Raw genomic sequence first — 16,841 nt, 5'->3', positions numbered from 1 at the left:
AAATAGACACAATTCTTTCCCTTAGGAAGTTTTCACACATAATACATAATTCTACTAAGACAAAACATAATTGCACAAAAACTTATAGTTAAACATATGCAAAGACTTTTAATTATGATTGACAGAACCTATCGATGAAAAATATGTATGTGGGGATTCATCCTAGTTTGGGGGGCCAAGTGGAATAAATGCTTGCCTGGCAAGCACAAGGTCCTAAGTTAGTCTTCAATACCAAAAAAACCAAACCAACCAAACCAAACAAAAAACGTCCTAATCTGGGGAGTGGTACAGAACGGGCAAAAGGACATTTAAATTGGGTCTTGCAGTATCCACTGGAGAGAGCCAAATGAATGGTGGCGAGGGCCTGCAGGGCCATCAAGAGTGTTCCAAGGGAAATTGAAAGAAGTAGCAGGACAACTCAGGCTTCGGCGAGTTGGGGCAGGGGTACAAGAGGAGTGCAAGAGGAGAGGGAAACCAAGGTAATAGGGACAGTGTGTACAAAACTTCTAATCAATATTGATGCTGCTGCATTTCATCTTAGAAAATGTGATCAACACTGAAAGAGTTTTAAGCTAGAAAATGGTGAATATATTTGTTTTTTTCAACCAGCCTTTCGGCTTGGCTGTTCTGTGGGGAATGGACAGTAGGGAAGCAGAACCTAGGAACAGGTTATCTTTTGGGGGACGCCACACTGAGTTTGAGAGAGGGAAATGAATTGTTAGATAAGCAAGGGGATTCAAGCAACATTTGAGATGTAGAATTGACATTAGGGATGGGCTTTAAGAATCTTTGTAAGTGCAGGGCATGAAGATCTGATTTAAGGACAATGCTATGCCAAAATACTTATTTGGGCAGGAAAATATAATTGAAAGCATTGTAGAGACTTACTCTTGAGGAAGCACTCAGGGCTTGGTGGCGTTCTTTCTAATGCACAGGAAAACTTCTCTAAGAATCTTCTTTGGCCATCTCTTACTGTCAGTGCCTTCTATACACTTAGGAAAGAGCTCAGAGACAAAATGCCCTCTCCTGCCTTTTATTAGTACTATCACACATTCTGCAACCTCCATCCAAGTGAGTCTCATGCCATCTTTATGATCAGAATTTATCTAACTTTTCTGGTATCCTAAAATCCTCCTTTTTCTGACTGTTGGGATTCTTCTCAAGAGGAAAAAAATCTCCAAAGCCACTTTAGCAAGCAAAAAGAACAGGGAGAGATATTACAAATATGTGATTACTTTTGTTGTTATTGCTGTCATTGGCTGCTTGTTTACCATGATTATGTACATGAGGAAGAGAAATGTGTAGTGCCAGCTTTGAGCAAATGAATAGATGGGCCCACTGTGGAGGAAAGGAGGATAGGTTTTGAGAAACCAGCAGAGCATTTGGGTTGCAGACCTTCCTCTAGCTGGTCTAGAGAAGCTATCCAGGAGCAAGTGTTCTAGGAGCTATGTGGCTCAGGTGAATCAACTGTTAAATTTTCAGGAATTTTAGATGTATTCACTATTAAAAATGAAACCATATAAATGTACAATTGAAAATAAAGATAATATAACAAATATTTCAAACTCATTCCTGCTTATACGTTACTATTATCTGCCCTTGAGATTAATTGTGTCTGTCATATCTGTGTGGTTGAAATACCACACTGTCGATGTCCGCTCCCGGCCGGCAGGAAGGACACACGACAAAGTCTGGTAGTGGACAACCTTTTCTTTTTATTTTCCTTCTCCGTACAGCCTGCCCTGGGTTCTCCCAGCTGAAGCCTCCTTTGGTCCGCTCCCCGCGGCTCCTTTTGTGCTTCAGTCTGCCCCAAAGCCTCTACCGGTCCGCTCTCCGCGGCTCCTTTTGGGCTTCTACTTCCGGGCTTTTATCTGGCTTCTACTTCCGCCCAGGGGTGGCACCGGTATATATACGGGTACAGTGTCCAATCATGTTAAAGTAAGCAAGGCAAGCTGATTGGCTAACATCATCAGTTGCCAGGCAGACTATATTGTTGAGCGGGTTGTTTACGCGGTAAGCAGGAAACTAACATATTCGATGGGAGGGGTAATCTACCTCAGGCCTCACTCTTTACTACAGGCCTCACGTCCGCCGAGTGAGGCGACCGGGCTCGGGGCTGCGGCTCCCAACACCACACCATGTTGTGCTCCTGTGCAGTTCTTGCCTGCAATAACCTCAAACTGGTAGCTGGAAATTGGCATGTTAGGAGGCAATTACAGAAATTTGCAAATGCTATGTATAAGACCAAGGCCTTTTCCTCCTAAGAGCCAAATGTTGAGCATTTATGACAACATCAGAGGCAACAGATAGCTAAGAAGACAAATATGGATTGGAGACACCACGAGAGGCATCAGAATGCAGATGTGCATGGCTTTGTGGACTGCTGACACACCTAGAAAGACCCTGTGCTTGGCTTCAGGTATGGCTGCTACCATCTGGAAATTCTTAATTTTTGCACACAGGGCCATATGCTTTCATTGAGTGCTGTGTTAGTACAGGTGTCGGGGAGCCTTAGGTTGTTGAGGGTACTGATGCTTAGCCACTGCCCCCCACATTCCTCCAAATGCAAATTCTGTCACTATGGCAGTGTCACCTGGCAGTGCCCTTGCAGAGCTGTTTTCCTCATTCACCCTTTGACCCTCACCCTTATGTCCACCACCAGCTCATGGAATTTCCTCTTCTTTTATGCTGGGTTCTTTACTCTTTGGTCATTTTTCGGAAAATTAGTTACCCAATAATGTGTTCCGAGGCATAGGCAGAAGATTTCTTCCCAAGTCGCAATGCCTCACATTCCTGCTCACGTCGACACGGACAGTGGTGGAGGAGGCTTTGGAGTACAACAGAGTAGGGTTAAATCCTAAATTGGGGCCTCAGGTAGAGGTCTGGTTTCTCTACACTTCAGTATCTTCATGGGAGGAGAGAGCTGTATTGACGGCTAGAGATTACATAAAAGTTGTTACGTAAAACTTAAATTAGGTAATTACCCAAAGCACCTAACATCACACCTGGTACACGGTTAAGTGTTCTATTACTGACAGATACTATTCTTACACATGATCAACTAGGAACACCTGGTCATAAAATACGGCCATGACACACAGCAGTAAGATGTTTGGAGGACGAAGGAACACCGGCAGAGATGAACTGAGAGATTCAAATGTTTGAGACAGCGTCTGGCTGAGTCACCAAGTTGTCCAGGCTGGGTGGAAACTTGCCATCTTCTTGCCTCAGCCTCCCAGAATGCCAGAATTACAAGCGTACATCAAAGTATTTTCTTCAACTTTTTAAAGAATTTTCTTAGTCCCACAATGTATGTCGTGGTCTGGACCAGACAAAACGTTTTACTGAGGTTCTTAGTACTCTCAGAATTCTTCTCTGTATTTGATACTTTGCTCAGCCAGCCTGCATGCAGGATCCGGAGCCCAGCCTTCCAACGAAGAGTCTCTCCCGCTGGACAAAGCTCTTCGCAGCCAAGGGTCCAGCGCCCTGCGCGCGCCCGCGCCCTGGAGGCGTCGCTGCGCGGCGGGATCTCCAGCCCCTGGCCTGGGCGTGCAGCTCTCGAGCCCAGTCGCAGGGCTGCCACTCGCCTGGGTCCCGCGCGGCTGCGGTTGCCGTGGAAACGGCGGGAAGTAACAACCCGGCTCCCTAGAGCTAAGCTTGGCCCGCAGAGGGAAGCAGGCGGCAGAGGGACAGCCGGGTCACCACGGTGCCAACAAGCCACAGCCTCGAGGGTCCGCAGGTATTTCAAGCGGCGCCCTGGGACCCCGAGATTGCCCGTGGGGTTCAGGCCAGGCCCACCGCGCCTCGCCACGGGGCGGCGCTGCTCATCGGGGGTCCTGGACACGCGAGAGTGGCGTCTGTCTCTGTCTGTCTCTCTTGGTCTCTCTGTCTCTGTGTCTTTCTATCTGTCTCGGTCTCTGTGCGTTTTTTAAGCAGAGAAAAATGTACGCAAGTCCAGCCCGGGGCTATTTCCGGAGCAGGCAGTGTACCCAGGGGGGAGGGTGCGGGTAGGGGCGCCAAGCTGTTAGCGCGCAGTGACAGGCGGAGACGCGGCGGCCGAAAGCGAGTCCCGCGTATTTACTGCGTGTGTGTGCACGCGCGCGTGTCCCCGGTCCCCTCCCCGTCCCGCGCCTGGTGGGCGGCTGGTGGCCCCTCGCACCTGTGCCAGGTGAGCGCGGCTGGGGGAAGCAGGTGCGGCCGCGCGGATCGCTGCGCCCTGAGCCCGGCGCGTCCCCTGCTGGCCCGGCTGGCAGCCGCGTCCCTTGCAGGAGGCGACCCACGCCGCGAGGCCGCCGGCGCAGAGGCGGTGCCGGCCCGGTCCCCCGGGGAAGATGAGCGGCCCGGGCGCCAAGTCCAGCCACCTGTCGCAGCCGGTGGTGAAGAGCGTGCTCGTGTACCGCAACGGGGACCCGTTCTTCGCGGGGCGCCGCGTCGTCATCCACGAGAAGAAGGTGTCCAGCTTCGACGTGTTCCTGAAGGAGGTGACGGGCGGCGTCCAGGCGCCCTTCGGGGCGGTCAGGAACATCTACACGCCGCGCACCGGCCACCGCATCCGCAAGCTGGACCAGATCGAGAGCGGCGGCAACTACGTGGCCGGGGGCCAGGAGGCCTTCAAGAAGCTCAAGTGAGTGTGGCGTGTGGGGGACACGAGGCGACGAGTGACCTCCGCCGCATCCACTTCTCCGGGGGTGTGTGCGAGGGCTACAGCTTGGGGTGCTGCTTCTCAGGAACCCCGTTGCAGCTGGAGGTGAGGGTTTAAACTAGGACGGCAGAAGGGGTTTTACTGGGCGGCAGCAGGCACAGTTAAAATTTGTGTAAATGAAGAAGTTCTAAAAAGCATCCTTTGCGAAGTTAGCAACCAAAGGAATACTGTATTTATACTTTTACTGTTCAGCTTCCCCCCTGCACTTTTTCACATTATTATTATTATTATTTTGATCCTATCTTTTTATTTTAAATGAAGATTTCTTAAAGATTACTTCCAAAGTGTGATATGCTATCTTATCCTGAGGAGAAAATTACTTCACATGCAACGCTGTTCATATTCTTGGAATCTTCGGTTGCTAATAATGGGAAGAGACCAGTTTCTGTGACTTCCCCTCACCACCTGCAAGTGCGTGCTAGTAACTCAATGCTTGCAAAAGTTTAGTGGCTTGCTGTGTTATATACCTGTCTGTCTCCAGCTGGACAGGGATCACTCACTTGTAGGGAGCTCACTGGTGGTAGATGCTCAATGATTTAGCAAAGCCTTCTAAGGTCTGTGAGGGAACCAGGATGAACACAAGAACCCTTGTGTCTAGGAGATCCTGATCTAAGGAGAGAGACCACAGGTGCACCGAGTTTTAATGCAAAGCACAAGGGTTAAGTGCCTGAGCTGAAACAGTTAAAGTTCTATCTCAGTGAGAGCTGGTGGGGTTGGGCAGTATGGGACAGGTGGAATTTTATGTTTTTTTCTTTACAGCTTTACTGAGATGTGCTTTACATAACATTCAGTATCTCCATTTCAGTGATTTTGGTGTATGGATAGAGTTGTGTAACCATCACCACAAACCGATTTTAGAACATTTCTGTCACACCCCCACAGAAACCTATATTTCCTGATTTTCCCTTCCTCTACAGTCTGGTAACCATGAATCTCTGATTTCAATGGATTTGTGTATTTTAAAAATTCCATTTTAAGCGGAATCAGACAATAAGTGCCCCTCGTATCTGACTTATTTTCCTAATGCTTTAAGGCTTCCTGTTTTAGCATGGCTCTGGGTAGCAGGCTTCTTATTGTGGAATAGTAGTCTGTGCTGTAGATACATCATACTTTGCCTATCCTTAAAGCAGCTGATGAATATTCGAGATGTTTCACTTTTTGGCTCATAGAATTATTATGAGTAATATTTCTATGAGCATTTGTTTCTGAGTCTCCATTCTCTTGGGTACATACTTAGCAATGAAATTGCTATATCTTATGGAAATTCCAAATTTCATCGTTTTAAAATAGAATATTTTAATTAAAATTTATATTGGGCTTCTGGATGACAAAACATATTTATCATACGTCTATGATCTTGGGTTTTTTTGGGGGGGTTTGAGACAGGGTTTCACTATATAACTCAGGGTGGTCTTGGATGACTATGTAGTCTAGGCTGGGCTTGAATTCATGGTGATCTTTTTGCCTCAGCTTCCTGAGCTGGATTTTGTTATTAATTGTTTAGAAATATTTTCCCAAATATTACTGAAGTTCTCTATTATCATCCTTAGTTACCTAAATTTAATTTTATGTATTCTACCTTTTGTTATAACACACAGTCTTTTTATAGAAGATGAAGGGTTTATTTTTCTATTTTCCCAAATTTCCCTTAAAAGTACACTATGTCTCACTTCATAGAAACAGAGGAAACTGTGTCTTAAAAACCTTGTAACTTAAAGCAGCAGATCTGAGACTCAGTCATTTCTTGGCTATGTCCTTTGGCAAGCCAGTTCACCAGCTGGTCAGTAACACACACTATTGATATGAATATGTTCTGTGTATATCAAAGTTCTTCATATACTTCTTAATTAATTTCCACATCAAATGATTTCATGGGTGTGGAAAGCTGGTTCAGAAGCTATGAACAACTAAAATTACAGACTTATTTCAATGAGTCATACTAAATTATATAAATTATAATTTTGTTTTTTGGTATTACTAACACACAAGATAAAAGGACATAGTTCTAAACCAAACAACATATATCAATCTGTATATGTATATAAGAAACTGGCAGTTATTTTTGCTTTTAATGATTACATAAAAACTGAGTGTTATAACAGTGTCCATGGTTTGTTTTCTATGTGATAGATTACTAATTTATTATATTGGCAGTATCTGTAGCTATGATGAAGATGCCAAGATCTAAATCCTGAATATATTTGAAACTTAGCTCTGTAAGTTTGTATGATTTGCAGAACAAAATGAAGAAACTGGCAGAACAAAAGAGAGGCCAGAAGGTACTGAGGGTGACTGTGAGATGATATTGGGAAGATAGCAAAATATTTTCCAAATGGAAACAACAGATTTTTTTGCTGAAACTTCTTTCACTTACATTTTTCCAAAATTTTTGGAACCATATCTAAAATTAGGTAGGTTAAATCTTTCTTTCTTTATTTTTGTCTTTTTTGAGACAGGGTTTCGCTATGCAGTTCAGGCTGGCCCTGAACTCATGTTGTAGCCCACACTGGCCTCAAACTGACAACAGTTCTCTTGTCTCAGCCTCCTGAGTGCTGGGATTACAGGCATGTGCCGCCATGCCTGGCTAACTCTTTATTTTTCAGCACATCATTCTAGAGACTGTTTTCCCAAAAACTATCCCTACAGCCAGGAAATGTTGACTCTACTTTGACATTGAGTCTGCTACATTAATCTTATAAATCTAGGGGCTGGGAATTTAGCGCAGCAGCATAAGCACCTGCCTTGCAAGCAGACGGTCGTGAGTTCGATCCCTGGTACCGATAAAAATGAAAAAGACAAAAAAAAAAAAATCTTGTAAATCTGAGATCACTTTCCTACATATGACAGAGTATTTTGTTTTTGTGTTAGAAACAGTCCTTGAAGATTCACAAAAGAACCATTTTATTGCTAAGATGGGGCAGTGTTTGCACTGTTTTATATAACTACTGTGTATATAGAAAAAAATACAATTCTTTCTAGATATATAATCAATTGCTGTATTCTGTAAAAAAAAAAAAACCCAAATAACAGCAACCACAATAAAAACATTTTAGTAGTCCAAGTTAATTCTAATATAAACTTCTTTTTCACAACTTGAAAATTGTAGTCATTGAGATTATAACTGTCTCTCTAGCTGATAAATGCTAGGTTTATACTTTTATATTACAATGTTTATGTAGTACCATTTATATATAAAACACAGTTTAGGGACCATTTGAAACTGGAACCAGATCACAATGATAGACTTTCAGACTGAAGTAGACAATGATATAAAGTTTTAAGGTTGTGTTTAAGCAGTAGCTAATTAGTATCTGTAACAAATAGTAATGGAATAATAGGTGTCCCCTGAGGTTAACAGTTCATCCACCTGTCTCTGTGCTGAGCCACCTAAACCATCTCCATGACTGAGCATTTATGTACCTGTGAAGTGCTTTCCTGATGATTCCCCAGCCTTCTCTAGGTGTTATTTTGATACTCCCTATTGGTACTTATTTTGACCTAAAGTTCATGATTGATGGAATTGCTCAGCAGCTTTACACAGAAGCCACTCTTTATGAAGTTCATGTACAAAACAGAACTATAGTAATCAGCAGCTAACTATGAAGGGGAACTTGTTCTCTAGTAGATGTATTTCGACTTTCCTTTATTTATTTATTTATTTATTTAGATAGTTAGTTAGAGACAGGGTCTCACTATGTAGCCCAGGCTGGTCTTGAACTCACAGCAATTCACATACTTCAGCCTCCTGAGTTTTGGCTGAGTTACAGGCATGTATCACTACACTTGGCTCCAATTCCCACATCTGGTTAGTGATACTGAAAGCAATTCTTAGTTCTCTAATACCTATTGATTTTTGCTTTAGGCTGATGCATTTCCTATGACTTGTTTTACTTTTTTAATAATGTGCACAAATAAATTTGCATAACTGACTAAAACCTGTAAAAGCTAGCCTTACCTTTTGTTTGTTTTTCCCAGTTACTTGGACATAGGAGAAATGAAGAAAAGACCAATGGAAGTTGTTAACACAGAGGTAATACAAATTCTGCTTTGTAGGCTGGAATGCATAATGTTGCCATTTTGTTCATTTCTCGTGGCGTGACTCGGAGGTTTGCATGGTATTCTAAGTATAGGTGACAAATTCTCAAATGCATTGTCCTTTCTTTGGGCTACTGTCAGAAATAAAGAAACTGAATGGGTGTCTTGAGACATTTTGCACTGGATGAAAATTTTCCCATTTTTTATGCTGTGCACTCTCTGGCTGAAATCCACAGAAATTTTCCCTGTCAAGTAGAGGGATATTCTAAGCACTGTCCCACAAATCTTTACCAAAATTCAATGCCTCTTTCTAACTTGCTTCTGATCACATAGTGTTTGAAAGGCCCAGGATCACCCTGACTGTCTCTGAGGCTTTCCAAGGAGACAAGTGGACACCCCGTTGGACCTGCTGTACCTCAGCAAAATGCTTCCATTATCACTTGTATTAAAGCACACGAGCTTAGACAGCAAAGGCTCCCACAGAGACTTGGAATGAGTCTTGCAAAGTGGGGACCTAGGACATCACAGTCCATGTAGCTTTTCTAACTCTGGTGGGATGTCCAGTAAATCTGCAGGATGTAAGCTTTAATTTTTACATGAAAAAATACATTAAATACAAAGTTGGAGCAATAGCCTTGTGTCTCAGTGAGACGGGGAGTTGTAGTTGGATTCAGATAGGACTCTGTCTCCAAACCAAAGGCTGCTCTTCCCCTAAACTAGTGCTGCTTCTCCATGGGAGATCTGCCAAGAGAGAAAGGAAAGGAAAGGCAGGAAAGTCATTTTTAGCATTTGTGGTCTGAACACCAGAGAGACTGTCCTCACCTCTCACCGAGTCCTCTCCCGTTGTGCTTAGGCCCAACAGGAGCAAGTTAGGCCCTCTTGGAAAAAGTCACGTAAGAAAGAATTCTCATGGTGTAGTACTTGAAGACTGTGCTTTACTCAAGTAATTTGTGGAAAGAAGGATGTTCCCATACCTGGTTTAAAATGATGACCTATTTTTGTTGTTTCAATTCTTCAATATGTGTCATATTGATTATCCATGAAAATGATGGGCTATTTATAACTTAAAATAGACAAAGATAGATGCTGGTCATGTTGTGCTCATATTACAGTTAAAGAATGACTCCTAGTTAGTATTTGTAGCACATAGAAACAAAGGACAGATCAGTGGATTAGTTCTGGATATGATTCTGTTTGAAGAGCACACACCTGTTCGAAGTATGCCATATTGTGTGAAAGTGGGGGTAGAACTTAGGTTCCTGCAGTAGGATTTGAGAAGTGTGAATTCTTAAATCGTATAATACAGGATATTTACTCTGAATTCCAGTGCCTTTGATGGAGACATTGTCTAGTAAAGTGCCACAGGTGTTTGCATTAATTTTGTCAAAAATGCTTTTTTTCTGTTTCAAAGATTATCTTTAGGAGCAGAAGTATTCACAAAGCTTGTAGTTCATTTAAATTGTGAATCATTCTTCTGCTTTGAGGACAGTAGCCATCACTTGCTCTTTAGTTTGGGCTGCTGCACGAACCACACACACACTGTTCTGAGTCATGAACACACATCTCAAATGTGAAAACTCACCCCTTATCTCCAAATAAAAGACTTTATCTCCTGTCTTCAGTTTCTTACTGGTGAGTTCCTTTTCCTCTTTCTGCCCTGCTATTGCATTGCTTTCTTCTCAGTCCTTTTCTACAAAGCCTTCTAGTGGGGATGAAAAGAAACAAATATTGGGGGCAATGGCAAAGGGAGAGGTGAGAGAAGCTCCATGCCTGAGCTTTTTGAGGTGTCCTCACTGTGCCTGAGGTCTCAATCTCCTCAACTCTCCCACCTCCCAGTCTCAACAAGTGGTGGGCTCACTCCACAGTGCACAGCCTCACTGGGGCACTGTGTTCTCCAGAGCCTGCTCCCTGCCCTGCGCCCCAAAGCCTGCTTTCTGCAAGAGGAGCGTATCTGCCCATTACTTACTTAGTGTCTGTTTGGATTATTGGATGGACTGTCTCTGTGTTGCAGGACTTGTGCTGAAGTCACATTTACACGAGCAGTATGCTGGCAGTTCAGATATACCAAAGAGGGACTGTTGAGTGTTTCCTATACTTGAAAATCACCTAGCTTTTTTATATTACATTGTTATAGTTTTCCCATTATTACTATTTTGTACTGTGCCTGATTTATAAATTAAACTTTATCATAATTATGTGTATGGGGGAGAAGCAGTAGTGTATTTAGAGTGCCTTCAGGCATCCTCAGCAATCAGGAAAATGTCCTCCATGGATAAGGACAGGATGTGGATGTTTGAGGTAGAGAATGAGAAAAAAAGAATTACAGACTTCCCTGAGAATCTACCTGTTGCCTGTGTACTGGAATTCTGACCATGAGGAAATACCTCTTTTTTCCTATACGCAATTTACAATCAGGGTTTTGGAATTCAACAAGTTTATAAATTAGAGGATTATGCTACAAGCTTGAGAGCAGATTCACTTTTTTTTTTTTTGAGACAGGGACTTTCTATGCAGCTCAGGCTGGTCATGAGCTCACTTTGTAGCCCAGGCTGGTCTCAAACTCACAACGATTCTCCTGCCTCAGCCTCCTGAGTGCTAGAATTACAGGTGTAAGCCACCATGCCTGGATTTGTGTTTTTTTTTTTTTGGCTTTTTACAAAAGCTATGGCATCTCTTTTCTTGATTTAAGTGAGGATTTCCTTTAAAGCATTGATATCTACTGAGAAAAAACTCAGTACGACAACTTATAATCACTTACAAGCAGGGGACATCAGAGAATTATTTTGAAGTAGACTTAGAGCATGAATATACAGAACTGCGGAGCTCAGAATGGTTTCAAGAGGATTTTCAGTGCAACAGTAATAGGAAAATATTTTTCCAAGCACATGTTTTTATGAAGGATGAGTAAAATTAATTCTTTTTTTAATTTTGAAGAGAATAAAACCAAATGAGACAAATCAAAATAGTCAATCAAAACAAAAATATGAACATAGTACATAACTTAAAAACAAAGTACAAGATCAATAATGGCTACTATATTGCCTCTTGTTGTCTTCAAAAGAATTGCCCATATCATTAGGCATAATAAAATTGAACAAAACAGTACAGAACAAAACCAACAAACACAAAACAATGGAGATATTACAGGACTTCAAAAGAAGATAATAGTCAAACAACAATGGGCATCATAGTGTATCTTATTGTCTTCAAAGTAGTTGCCTATACCATCAGACTCGATGCTATCAAACAAAACAGAATAGAGTAAAATTAGTCGAAACAAAAATACAGGGCTTCAAATCAAGCTAATAGGAAATCAAAAATTGTTACCATAATATATCCTGCTATTTTTGGAATAGCTGTCCATGATATCAAATCTAATACAAGTAGACAAACTGAAACAGAATCAAACCAAACTAAACAGAACAATGAAAACAATATGGGTTTCAAATCATGATAATAGATTAACAATGGCCACTGCCTTCCCTTTTTAGACAATTCCTCTCCTTTCACTTTTCATAGGATGTACTGTACCCACTAACTCCTTTAGTTTTTATATTAGGGAGGCAACCTGCTACTCACCTAAGTGACTCTGAAATTTTTTACCCTGAGCATGATCTCAAGTTGTATCCATTTACCTACAAGAGCCTCAAGGTTATCTTTCTTTTTAACTGGATAGTTTTCCATTGAATAAAAGTGTCATGGCTTTCTAACCAATCTGCAGCTGATGGGCAAGCTACCCCTACTTTGTTTCTGGTTCCCTGTCACATAGAGCTTTGTTTTCTTGTCTTTGACTTTCAGTCTATAATCCCCATTTTGGGTTAAATGTATTTCTTATATAAAGCATATTGATGGACCCTATCTTCTGACCCACTCTGCCTGTGTTTCTTTTTATTGGTGAATTGAGGCCATCTATATTAGTGATTATGGTCAACCTTTTCTGTCTCATCTCCGTCATGCTATTTTTCTGCTGTTGATTGCCCACTTTTTCCCTTCATTCCACTGTCTGCCCCATTCAGTGAGCCCCCTCTCCCTCTGTTCCTGAGACCATGGTCTTTTTTTTCCCTCTCTGTAGAATGTCCTTCAGCATGTTTTGTAGGGTTAGTTTGGTGGTCATGAATTCCTTCAGCTGTTCTTTGTCATGGAAGTAGATTGTTTCTCCATCAATTTTGAAAGATAGTTTTTCAGGGTACATCAATCTGGGTTGGAGGTTATTTTCTTTCAGAACTTGGAATGCTCACTCCAAGTTCTTCTTGATTTGATGGTTTGTGTCAAGAAGTCTGTCATGATTCTGATGGGTTTTCCTTTACAGGTGATCTGTTTCTTTTCTCTGACAGCTTATATAATATTAATTCTGTTCTTGTGTTGAATTTCTGGAATCTGGAATTATTACATGTCTGGGTATAGATTTATTTTGGTTGTTGCTGGCTGGAGTTCTGTATGCCTCACTTACTTATCTGAATATCATTTCCTTTTTCTATGCTTGGGAAATTTTCTTTAATTATTTCTGTAAGTAGCCTTTGTACTTCATTTGTGTTTACTCCTGCTTTTTCACTCATGTTTTTTATTCTTAAATTATACTTCTTTGTGTCATCTTGTAGCCTTTGTATTTTACTTCCTTGTTATTTTTTAGAGATCTTTCCTTTCACAATTGCAAGCTGCAAACCTGTCTTCAAGGTTCGTTAGTCTATCTTTAGTTTCTTTCAAGCAGTTTTGCCAGATTTCAATGGGGTTTTTAATTTCCTGGTAATCTCTTTGAATCTGTTTCATGTATTCTAAATCTTTTTTATGTTCTTCATTGAAGGTTCACCTCACTTTTCTATGCTTCTATATTCTTCTACCTATGTCTTCTTTGGAGGTGCTTAGCAATTCTTTAATTATGTTTCTCATTTCTTCTTTTACCTGAGATGGTATTTCTGTTCTAAGTTCTTTTATAGCCTCATGAAGTTGTTTCTTTATTTCAGTTGCTGTTGCTTCACAAACTTCAGGTGTGCAACTTCTGATCTCTTCCGTGTTTATACCTCCTGGATCAGTACACCTTGGGTTGGAGGCCAGAGTCTGCCTTTGGCTTCTTCCTCTTGTCCAGTTCCTGATTTCTTCCAGACAAGTAGGTAGTGGCACTTCCTGTGTTGGCTACAATTTCTCTGAAGTGAGACTGTTTGCCTGAGCTGGCTAGGGATATCTGATGGTGACCACTGCGTTTGCTGCTGTAGGGCTACAGTGGCTGCTGGAGTGCAAGCAGGGGAAGGGCTGGTTAACTGCTGGGAGTCCTCACCATGTATAGTACACACAGGAGGGCAGAGCTTATTGGAGATAGTTTTAGGAAAACCTCCGTGATGGCTGTTGGAACGCGTACAGGGGTGGGACTCAGTCCAAGCAATTTCTACCAGTCTGCTCCACACTAGCAGTGGCTGAATGAAGCCTGCTGCAGTTCTGGCTCCAGGCTTATCCCGCCCGCCTCCAAAATGGCCCTGGCCAATCACCCACTCCGTGGCAGGACTGAGTCCCCCATACTCACCTCCAGCCAGTGTAGTTCTCCAGTCTGCTGCTCCCCTCTGTCACTGAGTCTCCCCACAGGGGCCTTCAGGCTTGCCAGCCTCCAGCTTCACTGTGACTGTGCGTCCCCAGGTTTCAACAGCTTTTCTCACATGGTGGTTCTGGGTCTGAGTGAAAGTGCCACCAGCTTTCGCCTTCTTCTATTTAAGTTTTTCTTTCTTTTATTCTCTCTGTGGGCTTCAGTTCTCACGTTAGTTTCTTCTTGGGTCGAGAGGACCCATTTCCTTCCTTCTTGTCTTCCCCACGATGCTATTCTCCAGCCTCAGGACTGTGAGGGTGTTTACTCTGCTGCTTACTGTTCTGTCATCTTCCTTGGACCTAAAATTAATTCTTCACTAAAACTGGAGGCATTTCCTTCAGATCTTTGGCTTTTGATGAGCCTGAATAATAAAAACTACCACACTGGTATGCGTGATTCAATTTTCCTAATTGCTTTAAAATACTCCTTCTAATTATTCCAAGTATCCTTTCAACAGAAAGTCCTTTGGTTTTCTGAGAGACTGTGTAGAATACGTGACAGAGTCATAGCTACTGTGGCTGGAAACCTGCACTGTATTCTGGGAGTTGACATTTTTTCCCCTTTTCTCTGAGCTCCCACACCCACGTGTGTGGTACATCCAAGTCTTTGTAGGTAATCACTCAGATAGAACAGTGCCCATCTGCTGACTCTTCTTGCCATATTGACATATGAATTTTTTTTTTTTTTTTTGTGGCTCATTTGCGAAGACACAGCCAGTCCTGTTCCTATTCTTCTTCCTTTGTGACCCCATCATGGAGTCAGAGAAAGACAAACCTGGAGCTCTTCCACTCATCTAAAAGAAATGTCTAGTGTTATCTGGCAAATACTTTGGTGGCAGAGGGAATGGTGGAGGAGGAGTAAAGTGGAAAAAGCAAAATTCAGAGGAATAAAAGCAACAAGGAGTTGGGTGGCTTTGTGTTGGTTCACACCTGCTTCAAAGTTAGGGCACTGCACGGGCTCAGGGCAGGCTTTCCTGTGCCTCTTTGAACACAGGTTCTGCTTTTATTAGTACCTTGTAAAGAGACCTCCTAGGCTGCCCTGTGTTCTTACCTCTGCTTTTCAGTCTTTTTTTTCTCAGCTTCTGATACTGGTAGCTCCTCAGTCCTCTCTTGCTGTCTCTTCTCAGCCCAGTTGCAGATCTTCTCTGTGATCCCATGTTCTAAGTCAACTTTGCAGCTCCTTCTTTGCCGTCAGCAGTCTGTGGGAGTCCCCCAGCCTCATGCAGTCTGCTGATTTCTCTCACCAGCTCTCATGGTGGTTGTTCGCTTTGTGCTGCAGCCTTGTGAAGCTGCACAGATGCCAGGCTCAAAGCATAAGCACGCTTGGAAGCTTGAGGCAGGGAAGATGGACTCAAGGTGTGGGCCAGTCACTTTGAGTTGGTTTTAAATATAATAGAATGTTTTATGTTTGGCCTCTTTCTTTTAGATTAAATATTGAGAGTGCTTCTTTCTACAACTTAATGGAGAAGAAATTATTTAATACTTCTGTTTGTAAAAGACTCAAAATCCATGTTTGGCAGAAAGGGTGAAAATTGGCACAGAAGGACAGAGAAAAAGACAGGCTTGCTGTTGGTCAGGCCTGGAGGGCAGACTCAGGAAGCTAGCAAAATTGGCAGCAAACTTCCCTTTCTCTTCAAGCTGTGCAGCATCTGAAAATTCCCCGGAAGCCCCCTCGTGGAGTGGTTCTGGTCCTAACAAAGGTGGGGAGATGCTTGCTGCATAGTCCCCACCTTTGCTGGGGATTGTTATGTGCTGACCTTCCTTTATCTCACAGAAACCCCCGAGGAGTCCCACCTCTGCTAATCCCACTTCAGAAGCCACAGTCAGTCCAGACTAACCTCTGCTTCTCTGAGATCCTCTCAGAGTCCTTCAGTGGGAACCCAAACCCAACCAAAGGATCCCTCTTCCCCCTTTCTCACTGTCACTCTGTGGTGTCTCTGAGAGCCAGACTAAGCAGTAAATCTGATTTTTCAGACTCCAGGCTTCTTGTTGGCAGATTTCACCTGATTAGACTTTAATTTATGCATCAAAATATCTGTTAGATGGTACATTTCTGGGAAAACTGCTAATAATCTATTATAATTAACATTAATAGGTTGGCGATAGTTTTAATTCTCTACAATTTTACATTCATTTGCAGCAAATTAAGATAGCCATCCATTTACCTTTACATGACTCCTTATTTTGCATTTCTTATAGAACTGAGGTGTCTCCCCTGACAAGGTCTATTTAGGTTTTATTTTGGGGATAAAATTAGTTGTAGGTTAACATTGTGTGATGTTGGTTTTTCCTCTAGCATAATTTGGAGCACATAGAATGAAGGCTATCCACTCAACCAGTATGAACACTTGGTTGTCACCTGTGTAACAAACATACTCTGTCCCTGTCCCTGGAGCTTGCTGCTCTGCTAGCCTTTCTTGCCTGTTGCACTTTGATTTGACTTCTGCCCACACTGGTCCTTGTCGTAGAACTTGGTATAAAGCACATTTATTGGGTCCAAGAGTGCTATTTTGGGGACTAGAATAATAAAAAT

At 42.6% G+C, this 16,841-nt stretch overlaps 1 protein-coding gene across 3 annotated transcripts in view; it reads left to right on the top strand.

The window, feature by feature from the left end:
* The first annotated feature begins 3,598 nt into the window (after positions 1-3,598).
* The window catches only part of Dcdc2 (doublecortin domain containing 2), a 166,441-nt gene continuing 153,198 nt past the window's right edge, over positions 3,599-16,841 (top strand). Inside the window, exons 1-3 of one of the 3 annotated variants that reach the window (XM_003468766.4) lie at positions 3,599-3,739; positions 4,269-4,624; positions 8,678-8,732. In XM_003468766.4, the coding sequence (XP_003468814.2) occupies positions 4,332-4,624; positions 8,678-8,732 (348 nt within the window). In that variant the 5' untranslated portion in view covers positions 3,599-3,739; positions 4,269-4,331. Of the gene's footprint in view, positions 3,740-4,151; positions 4,169-4,253; positions 4,625-8,677; positions 8,733-16,841 lie in introns of those variants that run through there. The other 2 variants (XM_063259954.1, XM_063259955.1) reach the window with 2 other exon arrangements.

Source organism: Cavia porcellus, unplaced genomic scaffold (genome assembly GCF_034190915.1).
Source record: "Cavia porcellus strain 051 isolate PalLab524CR breed Dunkin Hartley unplaced genomic scaffold, mCavPor4.1 scaffold_13, whole genome shotgun sequence".
Taxonomy (NCBI): Eukaryota; Metazoa; Chordata; class Mammalia; order Rodentia; family Caviidae; genus Cavia; species Cavia porcellus.
Note: the sequence above shows the minus strand (reverse complement) of the source record. Positions and strands in the feature narration are given on the sequence as shown.